General features: G+C 58.4%; 3 protein-coding genes across 3 annotated transcripts; 1 reads left to right on the top strand and 2 right to left on the bottom strand.

Moving 5' to 3' along the window:
• Positions 1-246: 246 nt before the first annotated feature.
• Positions 247-4742, bottom strand: ZBTB48 (zinc finger and BTB domain containing 48). The gene is made up of 10 exons (XM_064730390.1): positions 4297-4742; positions 3999-4216; positions 3197-3308; positions 2761-2853; positions 2374-2460; positions 1885-2039; positions 1579-1715; positions 1120-1284; positions 921-1009; positions 247-833 (listed from the first exon to the last, which is right to left on the bottom strand). Exons 1-10 carry the CDS (start codon positions 4699-4701, stop codon positions 537-539), a joined length of 1758 nt encoding a protein of 585 aa, XP_064586460.1. The 5' UTR covers positions 4702-4742; the 3' UTR covers positions 247-536.
• An 18-nt stretch (positions 4743-4760) lies between these two features.
• Positions 4761-9206, bottom strand: TAS1R1 (taste 1 receptor member 1). The gene is made up of 6 exons (XM_064730387.1): positions 8954-9206; positions 8590-8893; positions 7494-8270; positions 6931-7143; positions 6636-6756; positions 4761-5775 (listed from the first exon to the last, which is right to left on the bottom strand). Exons 1-6 carry the CDS (start codon positions 9109-9111, stop codon positions 4850-4852), a joined length of 2499 nt encoding a protein of 832 aa, XP_064586457.1. The 5' UTR covers positions 9112-9206; the 3' UTR covers positions 4761-4849.
• On the top strand, positions 9196-14087 carry NOL9 (nucleolar protein 9). The gene is made up of 12 exons (XM_064730388.1): positions 9196-9428; positions 9499-9724; positions 9877-10004; positions 10140-10278; positions 10591-10687; positions 10821-10918; positions 11653-11814; positions 11975-12260; positions 12340-12451; positions 12753-12930; positions 13345-13478; positions 13798-14087. The coding sequence occupies exons 1-12, from the start codon at positions 9237-9239 to the stop codon at positions 13918-13920; spliced, it is 1875 nt and encodes a 624-aa protein (XP_064586458.1). The 5' UTR covers positions 9196-9236; the 3' UTR covers positions 13921-14087.
• The last annotated feature ends 1667 nt before the right edge of the window (positions 14088-15754 follow it).

The following is a 15754-nucleotide window of genomic DNA, read 5'->3' as shown; positions in this document are numbered from 1 at the left end:
GACAGAGTATGACCCACATGTGAGCACAGGAATGCAGGCACTTTGTGCTGCTGGAGTGTGTTCTGTTCTGAGCAGACAAGGGTCATGCCCTGCCTTTAATGGGGTAAGGAAAGAGCAGCTGACAAAGGCTTAACAAAACAAAGGAGAAATAAGGCACCAGTTAAACAGAGGAGTTAAGGAATGGGCAGAGCCGCTCTCTGTGGGGGAAGGTGAGCTTTAATCACAGGCAGGGTGAGAGGGCTGGAGGAAAGGGGAGGGCAGCACCAGCTCCTCAGGCATCAGAAAGTGAGTCACAGTATGACACAGGGAGGTCAGTCCCATCCCACTGCACATCACACATGGACACTGACTGGAGCGACTGTTCTGAGACATTTCTTCATTTGACAATCACAGCGTCATGGTGACTTTCTATCCCTGCAGCCTGGGATGGGAGATTGGCAGGAAAGGAGGGGAGGAGGCTAAAAGAACAAGTGTGGCAGAAAGTGGCTCAGCTCAATGCTTTACTGTGTTTCAGTGGGAGGGGATGGGTGGCCACACTACGTCTCACAGTCTTCAGGAATCGTTGTAGTTATAATCAGTGATTGCTCAATCACATCTGCAGGGGAGAAGTTCTCATTTGAACAGAGTTTCTGTGCAGGGACCTCCTCAGGCAGCGGCCCACGGGTCAGCGACTCCACAATCACCTCGGCTGAGCCCACCTCCAGCTCTGGTGGTGGCTGCAGCACCACCATCACATCCTTCTCATCCTCGATGATCAGGTTCCGCAGCTTCCGCTGCCGAGGGTTATAGTTCTCCACTCGGTCGTGGATCTCCATGTGGCGCCTCAAGTGAGCCTGCAAAGGAAGGGGAATGTGGAGAGACCCAGTGAGGGCTGGCTCCCCAGTGCAGCATGGAGCCCCTGGAGCTGGGGAAGGCCTCACCTGCCGTGTGAATTTGTAGCCACACTCAATGCACTCAAACTTCCTCACTCCCTTGTGCCGGCGAACGTGGACACGCAGTTGTTCTACCGCTGGGAAGGGAAACGAGAGCCTGTTGGCAGCAGCTCCATGTCATGGCAGCTCACAGCAATGCCAGCCCACCCACGGGAAGGAGGCAGCTCCTGCAGGGCCCCCACGTTACCTTTGAATGTCTTCCCACAGATGTGGCAGAAGTGGGGCCGCCCCTCCTGGTGCCGGCTGGCCACGTGCCTCAGCAGCGGCCCCTTCTCCGTGAAACGCTGCTCACAGAACTCGCAGCTGAACGGCCGCTCCCCCGTGTGCGTCCGGTTGTGTTTGTCCAGACTCGCTGCCGTTAACAGGGGGAGACAGGGAGAGTGGCTGCTCAGAAGCACAGCCCATGCACCCCATCCCAGGGGCTGTCAGGCTGCCCAGGAAGGCAAGAGCAGCACAAACAGCCTGCTCCTGCTAAGGGGTCATGAACAACACCAGCTCATTCCCCTTCTGTGCCATGAGAGCAGAGCAGGTGACAGGAATGTGCTTTTCTTGGTATCAACCTGCACTACAGGAGCATGGCTTTGCCCCTGGGGAAGCTGCTGTCTGGGGTTCCTGGATGCTGGAGCCCTAACCCAGCCAGGGGTACCTTGTGTCCGGAAGGTCTTGCCGCAGAGGTGGCACTGGAAGGGCTTCTCGCCGGTGTGCGTGCGCAGGTGCATGTTGAGGTTGGCTTTCTGTGTGAAGGCGTGGTGGCAGAACTCACACACGTAGGGCCTCTCATTCCTGTGGGCAGAGAAATGTCACTGTTACCTCTGCCAGCTTCAGCCCCCTGGGTCTCAGCCCAGCACCTCTGTGAAGAGGGTGACTTTCAGCCAACGCCCAGGCCTGTGGGGCAGGGACTGCAGCCAGGAGAGCTAAGGTGACATTAGAGAGGGCACGGGTGACATTGTACCTGTGCTTGGCTTTGATGTGCATCTGGAGGCCGTTGCGGCTCGAGGCCCTGTGCCCACACTCCTCACACACAAACAGCTTCTCGCCACGGTGCTTGAAGGCCTCGTGCAGGCGCAGCTCTGTCCGGGACAGAAAGCACTTGGAGCAGGTTGAGCACTGCAAGGCCACAGGAGAGGAGGGTGTTAGGGTTGGGGTACACCCACCCCAGACCCACTCACACCCAGCCTTTCCCCAGCTGCTCCAGGGACCTCCCTGTGGAAGCCAAGGCAGCACCCCCAGCTCACAGACACCCAGTAAGATGGGACAGCCCAACAGAGATGAAGTGCTGGTCAGTGCTTGGATCTGTGGGCTGCTCCTGCACCCAACAGAGCCCATTTGCAGTAGCTCTGTGTCCCACCCCTCACTGACAGAGCCAGATATAATGTTGTGCCATTCCTTAGGCCAGGTCCACACTCAGGATCCCACCCTCCCCAAAATCCCCAGTCCCTACCGCATGGGGCTTGGGGGCACCGTGCAGCTTTATCATGTGGCTCTGCAGGTCCTTCTTCTGCATGAACTGCTGTGAGCACGAGGAGCACTGCGAGACAAGAGAATGAGGTCAGCTTCCAACTGCCAGGGAACAGATTCCTGGTAGAATCTGAGTAGAACACAGATTCCTGGTACAGCCATGGAAAGCCTTTGGCTGTGGTGCCTCCCTGGATCACATTTTGGTTCAGAGACAGGGAACGACCCTGAGTGGGCTGTCACGGACCAGAGAAGGGAACTGGTGTGCTCAGCTCTTGATGGGCTGGGCTGCCCTAGAAGGGAAACACCCATCCCTGCTCCATGCCAGTGTCCAGCAGCATCCATAGGGATGTTGGATTCGGGCCCTGCTGACCTTGTAAGGCATCTCCCCAGTGTGTGACACCATGTGCAGCCGCAGCTCCATCCGCCGCTTGAACACCTCAGGGCAGGCCGAGCACGTGAATACCTGTGAGAGATGGGGTGGTGTTGGCTTCCACAGCACCCAGAGCCTGACCTGGAGCCCACAGCTCAGCCTCCTGCCCAGCTACAGCACTGAACCCACACCCACAGGAGCCAAATCTTGTACAGTACAGAGTCCTGGTGTGCTGAAACACAAGTGAGGGCTGTGCTGTGTATCAGGCGTGAGTCCCAGCCACAGGGACCCTGGCTGTGGGGGTCCCAGCCATGGAACACGTGCCACATGGTGCTGGCAGGGATCTGTTTGGAACTGGGACTGGCAAAAGGCTCCAACTCCCCTGCTGCCACATGGCAGCCACACTCCAGCCCAGCAGGGCAGCTCCTGGGCGTACCTGTTCCGATCGGTTCATGCAGTTCCTAGCTTCGTGTTCCAGGAGATTCTCTTTTCTAAAGTAACATTTGCCACACTTGGAACACTCAAATGGCTTCTCTCCAGTGTGTTTCCTTGGGGTATGCAAATACAGAATCCCATCACTGCCTGTCAACAGCATCTGCACAAACAGGCCCAGGAGGTCACAGGGAAGGGTGAGGTGGGTACTTCCCCCCACCCCAGACAGTGCTACTATTCACAGCTGCCCAAAAGCTGCTTTTATGACACTTTTTAGTCCCCTCAACAGCACAGCTGTCAGTGCCCACTGCGCTCCACGGTACACCATTTCTGCAGGGCCAAGATTCTTCCCCAACACAAGCGAAGCAAAACTTGAGCTCTCACTGCAGGACCATGCCCTGCACTCGGTGATCCACCCTGGAGCTTCTCACAGAGCCCAGCCACGTGTCCCCAGCAACCCCAGAAACTTTCCCTCCCAGCCCAGGGCACTCTCAAAACCCAGGAGGATTTGCCATTGCCCACCTACAGCTAGAGCAGCCCCCAAGGAGCCCCTCACAATGCCTTCCTGAGTCACAGCTCAGGACAGTCACTGCAGCTCTGGGACGTCTTTCATTGACATATAACCCTCCGCCAGAGCGACCCCAGGGGCAGAACAGACCCTCCTTTAGCACCCCGGGGGATGCCGAGGTGTTGGGACAAGCTGGCAGAACCGAGGCTGCCCTTTCCCCCCACCCCGGGAAGGGGCAGAGCCGTGGGGACGGCGCATTCCCCCGCGCGCAAGGGGAAGGAGAAGCCGGAGCGTTTACCTGTTGTGCACTTTAAGGTAATATTTGCTGAGGAAGGTTTTATGACATGTGGGGCACTCGACCGGCACCGCTGTACCTTTTCTGCTCCCCGGCGCCTTTCCCGGAGCGGGGGGGCTCTTTTTGCTCCGCAGCACCTTCTCCTCGGGAAGAGGCTCAGCATCGCCGTCCCCCCGCCCGCCGCCACCCACCGCCGCCTCCTCCGGGGCTGAGGGGGAGCCCTGCGAGGGAACAGCGGCGTCACCGCGCCGCCCCCGCCGGGCCCCGGCCCCGCCGTCCCCCTCCCGCTCCCCTCACGCACCGCCTGCCCGCCGGGCTGCGGGGCCGCCGCGGGCTCCGGGCGGGCGGCGGCGGCAGCGCGGCGGGGCCGCGGGCGGAAGGCGCGGCACAGCGCCACGGCGTCGGGCACGCCGAGCTGCTCGGCGGCCGCCAGCAGGCGGGCGCGGTTGTGCGCCGTGAGCGCCAGGCGCCCCGTGTAGAAGAAGTCGAGCAGCAGCTGGAAGGTGTCGGCGAGGCCGTCGGGCAGCGCCACGGGCCCGCCGGGGCCGCGCGCGCGGAAGAAGCGGGAGCAGCTGGCGAGCACCGGCCAGTGCGCGCGGAACTCGCGGCCGCCCACGCCGAGCGTCGCGTCGCAGAACTGCCCGGCTGCGCGCTGCCGGTTCAGCTCCCGCAGCACCCGCACGCTGTGCGCCGCCGCCGCCGCCATGGCCGCGGACCGCAGCCCGCCGGCATCCGCCACCGCCGGACGTGGCGTCAGCGGGCGCCGGCAGTGACGCCGTGAGGGCCAGGGCGGGCCGGGGCCAAGGGTCGGTCTCCGCGGCGGAGTAGGCGCGATGCGGGCCGAGCCCCGCGGCTCAGGCGGCGGCCAGGCGGCGCGTGTACTCCTGGATAACCATCTGGAAGTGTTCGGCCGTGTTTTGGTGCGGCCGCAGCAGGATGACGAAGGCCCGCGGCACGAAGTACCCGCCCAGCAGCGCTGCGAGCGTGCCCAGCGTGCTGAGCACCCGCGCCACCGTCTCGGTCTGGCCGCGCAGCGTGCCCTGCGAGCAGAGCACGGCGGCCGAGCAGCCCAGGTGTAGCAGCAGGCTCACGGTGAGGCTCTTGGCCTCGTTGTAGGCGGCGGGCAGGTCGGTGCCCGCGTAGGTGAGCACGAAGCAGGCGGCGCTGAGCAGCAGCGTGTAGGCGGTGGTGGCGTCGGCCGCGGCGCTCTTGGAGCACTCCAGCACCACCCACTCGTCCCGCACGCCGTACTCCCGGCGCGGCACCGAGGGGCTGGCGGCCTCGATGGCCACGCACAGCGCCACTTGTGCCGCCGTGCTGGCGGCCACGAACAGCACCGGCCCCTGGCGCCGCATCCAGGCCTCGTAGAGCGCCGGGCAGCGCGTGTTCAGCTTGAAGATGCAGAGGATCTGGAAGGAGCGGGTCGCCACGCACGAGAGGAACACGGTGAAGCTGATGGCGAAGAGCGGCACCCGCAGCAGGCACGCCACCTGCGAGGGCTCCCCGAAGTAGCAGAAGAGGCTGCTGCAGGTGCAGGCCAGGGAGCCCAGCATGAGGAAACACGCGTTCCCGCCCGCGGACTTGACCACAGGTGTGGAGGCATTGAGGGCGAACAGGACAGTCAGCGCCGCTATGAGCAGCATGAGAAGAACAGCCAGGGCCAACAGCGCGCAGGAGAGGGGCTCGGACCAGGACAGGAAGTCGGTGGTGCGGTTGAAGCAGACCTCGCTCCCTGCTGGGGCCCACTCATCCAAGCCACAGGCCTGGCAGTCAAAGGGGTCTGTGGAGGACATGGACCCCTCACACACCTCGGACCCGGTAAGAGCTCTGCCACGGTGCAGGCCCGGCCCGCAGCTCTCTGGGCTCTGCTCAGCCATCACGCCTGTTCCTTCCTGTGGGCGCTCCCAGGCCTGGGGTAGCAGAGGGGGCTCTTCCCCAAAGACCCCCCAGCTAAAATTGGCCCCATGGACTCTCCCAAAATCCATGGCCTGGGCTGAGACAGGGGCTTGGCTGTGTGAGGCTCAGAGCCATGGGGGCTGTGGGTGGGAAGGGGCCCATGCATCAAACAGTAACCTGGGAAGGATCTGCAGCAGCTGCTGTTGAATGGGACAGTACCATATAGGGGGGCTTTCTGCTCCCACTGTCCCCAGAGTTGCCCCTGCCTACTCCAAGGCCAAGGGTGTTGAGGCACTAGCTGCCAGGAAGGGGTTTGTTGTTGTGGCTGGTGATTTTGAGGCAGGAGACATTTCCATATGCCAGGTGCTGGTGATCATGTAGTGCGGAAGCCCCGTGTGCCATCTGGGGCACAAAGGAAACCACTAGGTTGAATTTCCCTGGCAGAGGATGCGGTGCAGGGAACAGCTACCGGGCCGGACATCCCCTTTCCCTGGCCACAGGCAAAGGGGCTCTGTTTGCCCAGGTGGGCTCACCTGTGGGCACTACTCCCCAGAAAGCACAGGGCATGGGCTTTGCATACCCACTGGTAGGCAAACAGGAGCCAGACCCACTGCCTTCAGGTCAGCTCAGAGGTTTTACTGACCACAGTAAAACTGTGAGAGGCTGGGAATGGTGAGACAGGAACAGGAGGTAGGATGTGGGCAGGGAAGGAATGGGCAGGAGCAGACACTGTGGTGTACTGACCCGATGTGTTCAGGAAGGTTCCTGGTGGACAGGCCATGCAGCTGAAGCAGCATTTGTGGCGGCTCTGCGGCAGCCTCATCTCTCCTGGCTTACAGGCCTCCGAGCACACCGAGCTGGGAGCCTGCCGGGAGCACAGACAGGGTCAGGCTGACAAACAGCAGCACTCTGGCACCCCCCAATACTGCCTTAGCCTTCAGTTTTGCCCTGCTATGAGGAAACACCCCTGAACTGGTGGCATTGGGATGCAGTCAGCTCAGAAGTGAGCAATAAATAAGACCTAGGTGCAGAACAGTACCTTGCCGTCTTCTGTGTGCCACAGGATTTTGCCTGGGTCGATGGTCAGCCTGTCAGGGTTCACATGGAATGTTCCTATCACATCAAAAGCCCACTTTGGTCCCAGCCACTTCCACATGACAATGTCAAAGCCTTTATGAATGTCCCCGTGGTCATCGAAAGAGATTCGGCTCTTGTTCAGGGTGAAGTTTACTTGCTTAATCTTTTGTAGGAGCTGTAAAACAGAAGAGTAAGAGAGGAGTCCTTCCAATGGCATGACTCCTGCCATTGGAGGGAGATAGGCTGGAGGATGCTTTTCTCTGTCCTGCAGCTGCTTTCAAGCCTCCCAACATCTGCAGAAAATCCCATCCAGTGAAGGGGTGGTAGTAGAGGAACAAGTGACCTAGGATGGAGTCTAAGTCTAGATCTTGGCTGCTCTGTCTGTGAAGGGCAGCTGAAGTCCACAAGGGTCTTCAGCTGGGATTTGAGCTTTCGGGAAAGACCGGAAACCTTTGTGCACAATGGAAAAATCCTTCCCTGTGGGAAAAGATCCTCAAGGATCTTCTTCCACGAGGTTTGTCTTACCTGCCAGGGATAGACAATGCCTTTGCTGCAGGCCCCCGAGGCACAGCCCAGCAGGTCATGGAGGCCATGGGCCACAGCATACACGGCCGAGTACACGCTGAAGGAGCCTTGAGCATCGTACATGTCAGGGGCGGTGGCGAGCGCGCGGCAGCCGGTGCAGCGCTGCGTGCAGTCCAGCCGTGTGCTCCCCACAGAGTCCCTGCCTGCCTCTGCACTGCTGCCACGCTCAGCCACAGCGCCTTCCTCCCACAGCTTCCAGGCCTCAAAGCGCTCCAGCATGGTGAGCTCTGGCTTCTCTACTGCCATCCCAATCACCGAACCGACGGTCTGGATGCCAGGTACCTGCCAGATAGCTCGAGCCAATGACCAGTCTTCAGAGGCCACCCACACCATGTCTGTGATGTTCTTCTGGACCACCACCTCAAAGAACGGCACAACGCTTCCTCTGGTGGAGAACACGATAGTGACATTGACCTTGACATCTGTGAGGATTCGGACCAGGTTGTGAAGCTCCGGGTTGCTGGCATCTGAATTGGCAGGGAGGGTGCCTCGGTAGGCCACGCACACGTTGCTTGCAGTCAGCAGCTCCTGCAGGCCATTCAGGCCAACCCTGCCATAGGTGTCATCGCTGCCCAGCAGCACCACCCAGGTCCAGCCAAAGCGCTGCAGCAGTGAGAAGATGGCCTTCACCTGCTGCCTGTCACTGGGGATGGTGCGCAGGAAAGAGGGGTACAGCCGCTTCAGGCTCAGCAACTCAGTGGAGGCTTCGTAGCTGATCTGCAACGAGAGCCGGGGGAAAGGGGGATGCACTGTCCCAGGCAGCTGCAACCCTGAGAGCTAATGGCACAGGCAGTTTATCCTGGGAAAACTTGGAGCTGGGCAGGCAGTGGACCCAGTGCCAGGCGTGCTGAAGCAGGAGAAAGCTGTGATGGATGGCAAGCCAGCCCACTGACTGCCTAGGAAAGATCCCATGACAGCACATACAGAGGGGCTGCATTTCCAGCTCTACCCGGCTCCTCAGGTCTGAGCCCACCCTCTCTGAAACCATCACTCCTTGGGATCCCTGGTTTTCATCAGCCATAGAAGGTGCACTTACCTCTGGTACAAGAAAGAGACTGAGAACAGCGGCTGTGGTGAGGGACAGCTGGGTGCTGTCAGGGCCAATGACGGCCACAGCCTGGGGTTCATAGTGTTGGAAACTGGGGAGCACCTGGACATCCTGCCTGCCTTTGCGAGCCAGGGCACACAGCGTGGCGTGAAAGTTGGTAAAATCAGAGCAGGTGTCGTAGATTTCATAGCCCAGAGTGACATTAGGGAGCAGCGTGGTGGAGTTGTTGATCTCCTCCACAGCGAAGCGCAGGGCCTGGGCCAGGCAGTAGCCGTGATTCTTGAAGGTGGCGCTACGGAATCGAGAGTGGTTGTTAGGGAGGACAGAGCGCGCTGGGGGCGCGGGCACTCACTCGTTGCAGCCGCGCACGAGCAGGCTGGTGTCGTCCCGGCGCGCCGCGGTGTGCAGCGGGAACAGCCCGGCCAGGCGGTGATCGCCGCGGAGGCTGAACGAGGAGGCGGCGGCAGCAGCCGCGCAGAGGCACAGGCGGAGCAGCGCGGGCGGCGGCATGGCGGGGTGGTCCCGCACTGTGCGGGCGGCTCTTAACGGGGCGGCGGCGGCGGGCGGGGCCTCACACCGGGCGAGGCGGGGCCGGCCGAGGGGCGGCCCCGGGAGGCGGAGGAGGCTCGGCGGTCATGCCCGCGCGGCGCAGCCGCCCCCGCCGGGCTTCGGCCCGTGCCCTGGCCCGCGCCAGTCGGGCGGAGGCGGCCTGGCGGGAGTTCGCCGCCTCCTTCACTCGCATCGGGATGGTGCTGCCGGCCGAGCCGGGGCTGGTGGCCGTGGAGGCGGCGGAGGGTACGGCCGTGCTGTTGCTGGAGCCGCGGCAGGTGAGCAGCGCCCACCGCGCGCCGGGCGCGCCGCGCCCCGCACCGCCTGACCGCCCGCTCTGTCCTGCAGGCGCTGACCTTCACCGGCAAGTGCCGCCTGCGCTGCCTCTATGGGGCCGTCCGCCTGCTGGGCTTCGCCGTGGCCTCTCACCACCCGGGACTGCCGGTCTTCTCGCCGGCCACGCACTGCGCGCTCAGCCTGGAGGCGCTGCCCGGCGCCCGCCCGCCCGCCGCCGCCCTCCGCCAGCTGCGCGCCGCCGCCCGCGCCGCCATGCGCTCGCACCGTGTCCGCCGCCGTGAGTGCGGGACGGGAGCGCGGGCGGGCGCCATTTCACGGGCGGTGCGGGGAGCGGCCATTTTGTGCGCGGGGCGCTGCGCAGCGGGTGGGTGCCATTTCGCGGGCGGGCGCGGGGCTGAGGGTGATGATGGCGGCACTCGGCTCTTTCAGCGGCGCGGGTGAAGGTGATGGCTCGGTTCTCTCCCGACTGCGCCGTGGTGCTGCTGGAGCACCTGGACACGCCGGTGACGCGGTTCCTGCTGAGCCACCCGCCGCTGTCGCGGTTTTTCGAGCCCCAGGTGAGGCGGCGCGGTCAGTGCGTGCTGCGCCCTGTGCCGTCCCCGCACCGCCCGTGCAGAGCCAGCGGCGGCCGCCCGTGTTAGCGCCAGGCCGTGGTCTCACGCAGCCCGTGCTGAGCTCACCCTCTCGCCTAGAAAAAGGAGGAGTCAAACTTCACTCCAGAGCACGCGGTCCTGGCGTCCGTGGGCATCGTGAAGTGCAGCCCCGACTGCGGGCTGCAGGTGTCGGAGAGCATGTGCCTGGCGCTGGAGGAGCTGATCCAGGCCTGCTGTGGTGAGTGCAGGCATTTGGCCGTGTTGCGGCTCTGGTAGTCTGAAAAAAAGAATTCATGAGGTTTTTCACGAGTTAAAGTTGAGAGAGTGCCCTGACCGAAATATGTGTGCCGAAATGATGAAGTTAGGGAGGAGTATTCAACCGACCACTTGTATCTGTGAAGAGCAAAGAGGAGGAATTAAATCAACCATGCTGATTGAGGGTCGAATTTTTCTTTATGAAGAATGTGCATTTAGAGCTTAGGCATTGCCTAGGGTGGGTCAGTGATGCCCAAATGCATCAGTGCAGTTCACACTCTGCTTTTCTTTCTAGAGGAAGATGAAGGTGTCCCTGTGGTGCTGGTGTGTGGCCCAAAAAACACTGGGAAATCAACATTCAACAGATATCTAATTAACCTGTTACTGAACCGGTGAGTCTTTCCATGTTCTGCAAGCCTACTTCAGACTCTTCACCCTGAAAAACCCTTGCAAGCCCAGTAACAGATGTGTTCAGGCCATGTAGTTCTTTTGGGGGATGCTAGCACCCAGTCTCTCTCCCTGCAGCCTTCCTGTGGTGGAGTACATGGAGTGTGACATCGGCCAGACAGAATTCACTCCTCCCGGGTGCGTGTCCCTGAGCAGCGTCACGGAGCCAGTTCTGGGTATGTGTTCTGCTCCTTCTGTGGTTACAGAAACCTGTTCCGTTTCTGAAATGAACAGGGTGTTCTGGGCAGAGGCTCTACTTCAGAGGAAGCTGCTGCCACAGCTGTCAGAGTTTCCTGGGGAGAGTAAACCAAGGGCTGTTCAAGATTTCTTGTAGGGACATTTAAGCTCCCTGAGTAACATGGAACTCTTCTTCTACTTTAAGGAAATATGATGTCGTAGAGGTGGTAGTACATGCTTAGATGTATCAAAGGGGATGTTCTGCCTTTCAGATGTGAAAGGTCTCCTTGGGAAAATCTGTATCCATAGATTAAACTTGAGAAACCCAAAGTGGATCTGCACAGATTGGGGCTGCTGTGATGAGTGGAAAAAACAGAATCGAAGAAACTGCTGGAGTTTGTAGTCATGCAGATTTGTATTACTGTCTAAAAGGATGTTGTCAGGCTGGTTTACTGTTTAACCAGTTTGTCATACACTGCTCTTTAAAGATTTGCAAGTGTGTAAGCAGTGATTTCAAACAAAAAGCCGCACCCAGTATTAACCCGAAACAAACAAAACTTCCCAGCCTGCAAGTGACAAACCAGTTTCCCCTACTTACCGGCTGTGCAAGGACAACTGGCATGTGGGAGGAGTGTGGATTATTTCAGGAGAGGAGGCATGTGGGTGCTCAAGGACGGGAATGTTTTGGTTTGTCCTGGGGAAGGCACTGGATGTTCTGTGCTTTCTTTGCCAGGTCCCCCCTTCACTCACCAGCAGATGCCCAGTAAGATGGTGTATTATGGGCAGACCAGCTGTGAGCAGGACACGGAGAGGTACCTTGATGTTGTGAAATACGTGTTCAGCTACTACAAGAAGGAAGTGCCTCTAATCATCAACACCATGGGCTGGGTGAAAGGTAAACGGGGTCAATCTGCTCTGGAGAGGTGTGGGAGGGAGGTAACGGTGGCACAGCACCACGTGGAACACCAATTCACAGCATGTCCACCCTGAGCTAACACTGCTGTGCCACCTGTTGCAGTAGTAGCAGCAGTTGTGTGTTTGCTGTGCTCCTGAAGGTGAAGGGCTGCTGCTCCTCATTGATCTCATCCGGCTGTTGTCACCCAGCCACATTGTTCAGATGGACATGTGTGACTGGAAGGTCATGCCCCCGCTGACGTCTGAGCACATCCACTTCAGCCCCGGGCTGCACACCAAGGGCAAGCAGCAGTCCAAGTGCAAGCAGCTGGGAGTGGGCAGCATGGAGAGCTGGAGGTGCCCTGAAGGGGAGGACGTGTCAGCTCCACAGCACAAGCTGCTCTATGTCCACCCAGAGTTCCCTCGGGCAGGGGTGGCAGGTGAAGTGTAAGTAGGATGTTGAGTGCTCTCTGAGGTCTGAACAGAAGAACCACACGTTGTCCTTGACATGGGGCTGTTCTTGCAGGCGAGTGCACAGCAGCATCCTGCGTGACATGTCCATCCTGGGATACCTGGGGCACCTGCAGAGCCCGGACATTGGGGCAGTGCTCCCTCTGCACAGCCTGGTGCCATATCAGGTAAAGGAGCTTTTTGCTATGGGGAATGTGCGCAGAGCCCAGCTTGAAGTGATGGGCAATTCTGTTCCTACTGCATATGTTTCTCAGGAGAGGGACAAACACTCTGTATTCAGGGTGCCTGGAAGCCAGGCTTCTGTCAAGCTGCTGGCGGGGCACGTGTGTGCTGTGTGTCCTGCATGTGCCCCTGCCATAGTGCCAGTGTGTAGGTGTGGTGTGGGAGTGTGCAGGGCCTTATCTCTGAACTGTAGCTCAATCCACGTGGAGCTGATGAGCACTTTTCTCTCTTCTCTTTCCCCCTCAGGTACCTTTCAACGCTGTTGCACTCAGGGTTATTCACACGGATGTTGCTCCCAGCAACATCATGTACGCGGTGAACGCCAGCTGGGTCGGGCTCTGCTGCATTCCCGAGGAAATCCGGTGCCAGAGCGAGGGGCCAGTGCTGCTGACACAGACACCAATCTGTGACTGCCTGGGCTTCGGTGAGCACACCTGGAGCTCTGCTCTCACCTGCTGTGTTTAGGCAGACAGCTTGCATAGTGATGGAGTTACCAACTCCTTTAAAAGCAGCTGGGGAAGTGGGATGAGTGGCGTGTATTCCCTGCTGTCAGAGACTGTATTGCAGTCCTTGGACTTTGGTTAACAGGTGGGGAATGTCCTTGAACGGTGCCACTCAGAGCTTCTCTCAGAACACCACAGTGACTCACTTTCCAGTTCACATTCTCAAAAGCATGTACCTTGTAGCTTCTGCAAAATTCCAGTAGTTGTCTCAGTTTCCTTGTGACTTAATTTAATGTTCCAGTTTGGACTTGGTGCTCAATCATGTGTAGGGATGTGATAGTGAGCAAGGATACCTAGTGACTGAGCTTTGCATGTGGGGTTTTTTATTTTTTTAGGAATTGTCCGAGGAGTTGATATGGAAAAGAAGCTTTACCACATCCTGACACCAGTGCCTCCAGTGAATCTGAGACTAGTGAATTGTCTGCTCCTTGGGAACATCGCCATCCCTAACTGTGTGCTTGTTGGTCAGGTAGGAACTCACAGAGGGGTGGGAGTTGGCTGAGCTGCAGCTGGCTGGCAGGTTTTCCATTTTCTTATTCCTGAGGCTGATGCGTGCTGGGAGATGCCTGGGCATCAGTAGATGGTTATCTCTCTGTGAAATTGTCCTTAAGCACAGAAACCTTGGGAGAACAGAATGTTGTGCTCATGTTTCAGATGCCAAAGTGGGGTTTGGTGATTGCTGAGTCCTTCCCACTCAGCTGTGTCAGCCTGGGGAGGGATGTGCCTTCCCCTCTGCTGAAGGTGCAAGTTCTTAAAGTTATTTCTGGTTTATTTTTTCCATTTTGCAGCAAGGAATTGAGGGAGAGATCCCCTACGTCACATCTGATTACAACTACAGTATCATGGGCTCAGGGAAACTGAGGAAGAAGAAGCAGCATTTGAAGAGAAGATTTGAGTGTGATTACCCTTGAATCCTCAGGGTGCTCAGCCAGGGTTTGTTCATGTGCGACCCAGGAGCCCTGGGTGCTGCAGAGGCCCTGGGCAGGTACATACTACAGCGGGGCCAGTTTTGATAATGTTTTGTATGTTCAGTTTGTATTTTTGGTGTTTTGTAATAAATATCTATGGTAAACACTGGGCTGGTTTGGATCTTTTCCTAGGCTGAGGCTGACACAGCCAGGAGCAGCTGCCAGTGATCCACAGTGCCCTGAGCAGAACTTCACTGTCCCCTGGGTTTGGGAAGGGCCCATGCTGGGGTTCTGGCACTGTGGGTCACCCATGGCTCTGGGTGTCCTGCTGGAGCATGGGAGGATCTTTATTTATTTTTCTTCCCAGCCCTTTGTCAATTAGCAATTTGCTGCCAAGGGAAGCTGGAGGTGGTGGGAGTTGCACAGGACTGAGTGCCTTGGGTCAAGTTGAGGACATTTTTGGGAAAAAGTATTCTTTGTGGATAATACCAGCATGCTGGGCTCTTCCCAGATCTGTGACTGCAAAAGTAACCTGGCTTCTAACAGCAGCTCCTGCAAAATGAGGCATGGCTCTGCCTCAGCCCAGCCCTGCAGTCTGCAGTCCCCTGAGCCCAGAGCCTGTTCAAATCCCCTGGGCCAGGTCTGTGGAGGAAGGAGGAGTGTGGTGCACTTGGGGCCAGATCTTTTTGGCCGGTGGCTGCTGTGGGTGTGAGTAATCTGCAAAACTGCTTTTATCTGGTTTGGGAAGAGATTTCCTAGAACTCCAGGAGCGAGCAGCTGTAAACAAACAAACAAACTGGGATGAGAGGTGAGGAGGGGACAGAGCTGGAAAAGAGCTGCAAGGGCCTGTGCAGTGTTGCAGCCTTGTAAAGAGTTAAACTTAATCCAAGCCTAATTATCCCCATATGGCTGGGTCTGGCAGCAAAGGGAGAAGTTGGCCAGCACTGTGGCCTGAACAGTGGCTAAAATAAATAAAGGGGCCATGGTGCATCCAGGGGGAACATCCCAGGCTGGGTGAGATGGGAGTTCAAGTCACGAGGGAGTAGGTGGAAAAAGTTTCAGGAAAGGTAAGAGAGGCAAAGGGTGTGGGAGAAATGCCCAACACTAAAAGCACTGTGGCCAAGCATCCCCCTTGATGTCACCTGCAGCCAGCATCCACCTCACCTGCCTGAGGGCAATGGATCCCAGGGTGGCTCCATCCCTTGGAGCCGGGGACAAGTGAGTAACCTGTGTGCTGAGCTGCAAGCTTGGTTTGGGGCATTTCAGGGGTGGTGGTGGTGCAAGGTGCCAGTGCCTGCTGGGACCCAGAGGTAGATGCTGCATCCTCAGGAAAGGGGAACCTCACTGATTTTCATGCTCCCTGAGGGGAGGAGGGAGAACAGGGAGGCTGAGGTTTTGGAGCATAAACCCTGGTGAAGCATTCCACCTACAAGAACACTGTTCCGTGATCAATGGGAAATCTGTGACAGCACTTAAAATATTAAGGATGCACTAAATCAAGCAGGATTAATTTTGCAATACTTTGGCATCTGTTACCTTTGTAGCAGAGATTTATGATGGAATTTCTGGCAAAGGGTGCCTAGAAGCAACAAAACTCTGAGAAGCACCTGGTGCCTCTGGGAGGAGATGCTGTGATGAATTTGGAGGCTGGGATGATCTTGGCCAGGCTGTTTTGCATGGGGCAGCATGAAGGTGCCATCTTTTGTTGTCTTTGTGGGGTTTAAGCCCTATCTGGTGCTTTCTTGGATTAGCAGGAGGAAAATCCCCCGGAATATCAGTTTTCCCTCTGCGGGCGGGCTGGGGGCCCCCGTGTGCCCACGGCTGCAGGGATACAACC

Source organism: Zonotrichia leucophrys, chromosome 21, assembly GCF_028769735.1.
Source record: "Zonotrichia leucophrys gambelii isolate GWCS_2022_RI chromosome 21, RI_Zleu_2.0, whole genome shotgun sequence".
In the NCBI taxonomy this organism is placed as follows: Eukaryota; Metazoa; Chordata; class Aves; order Passeriformes; family Passerellidae; genus Zonotrichia; species Zonotrichia leucophrys.
This window is presented reverse-complemented; position numbering and strand designations above follow the sequence as displayed.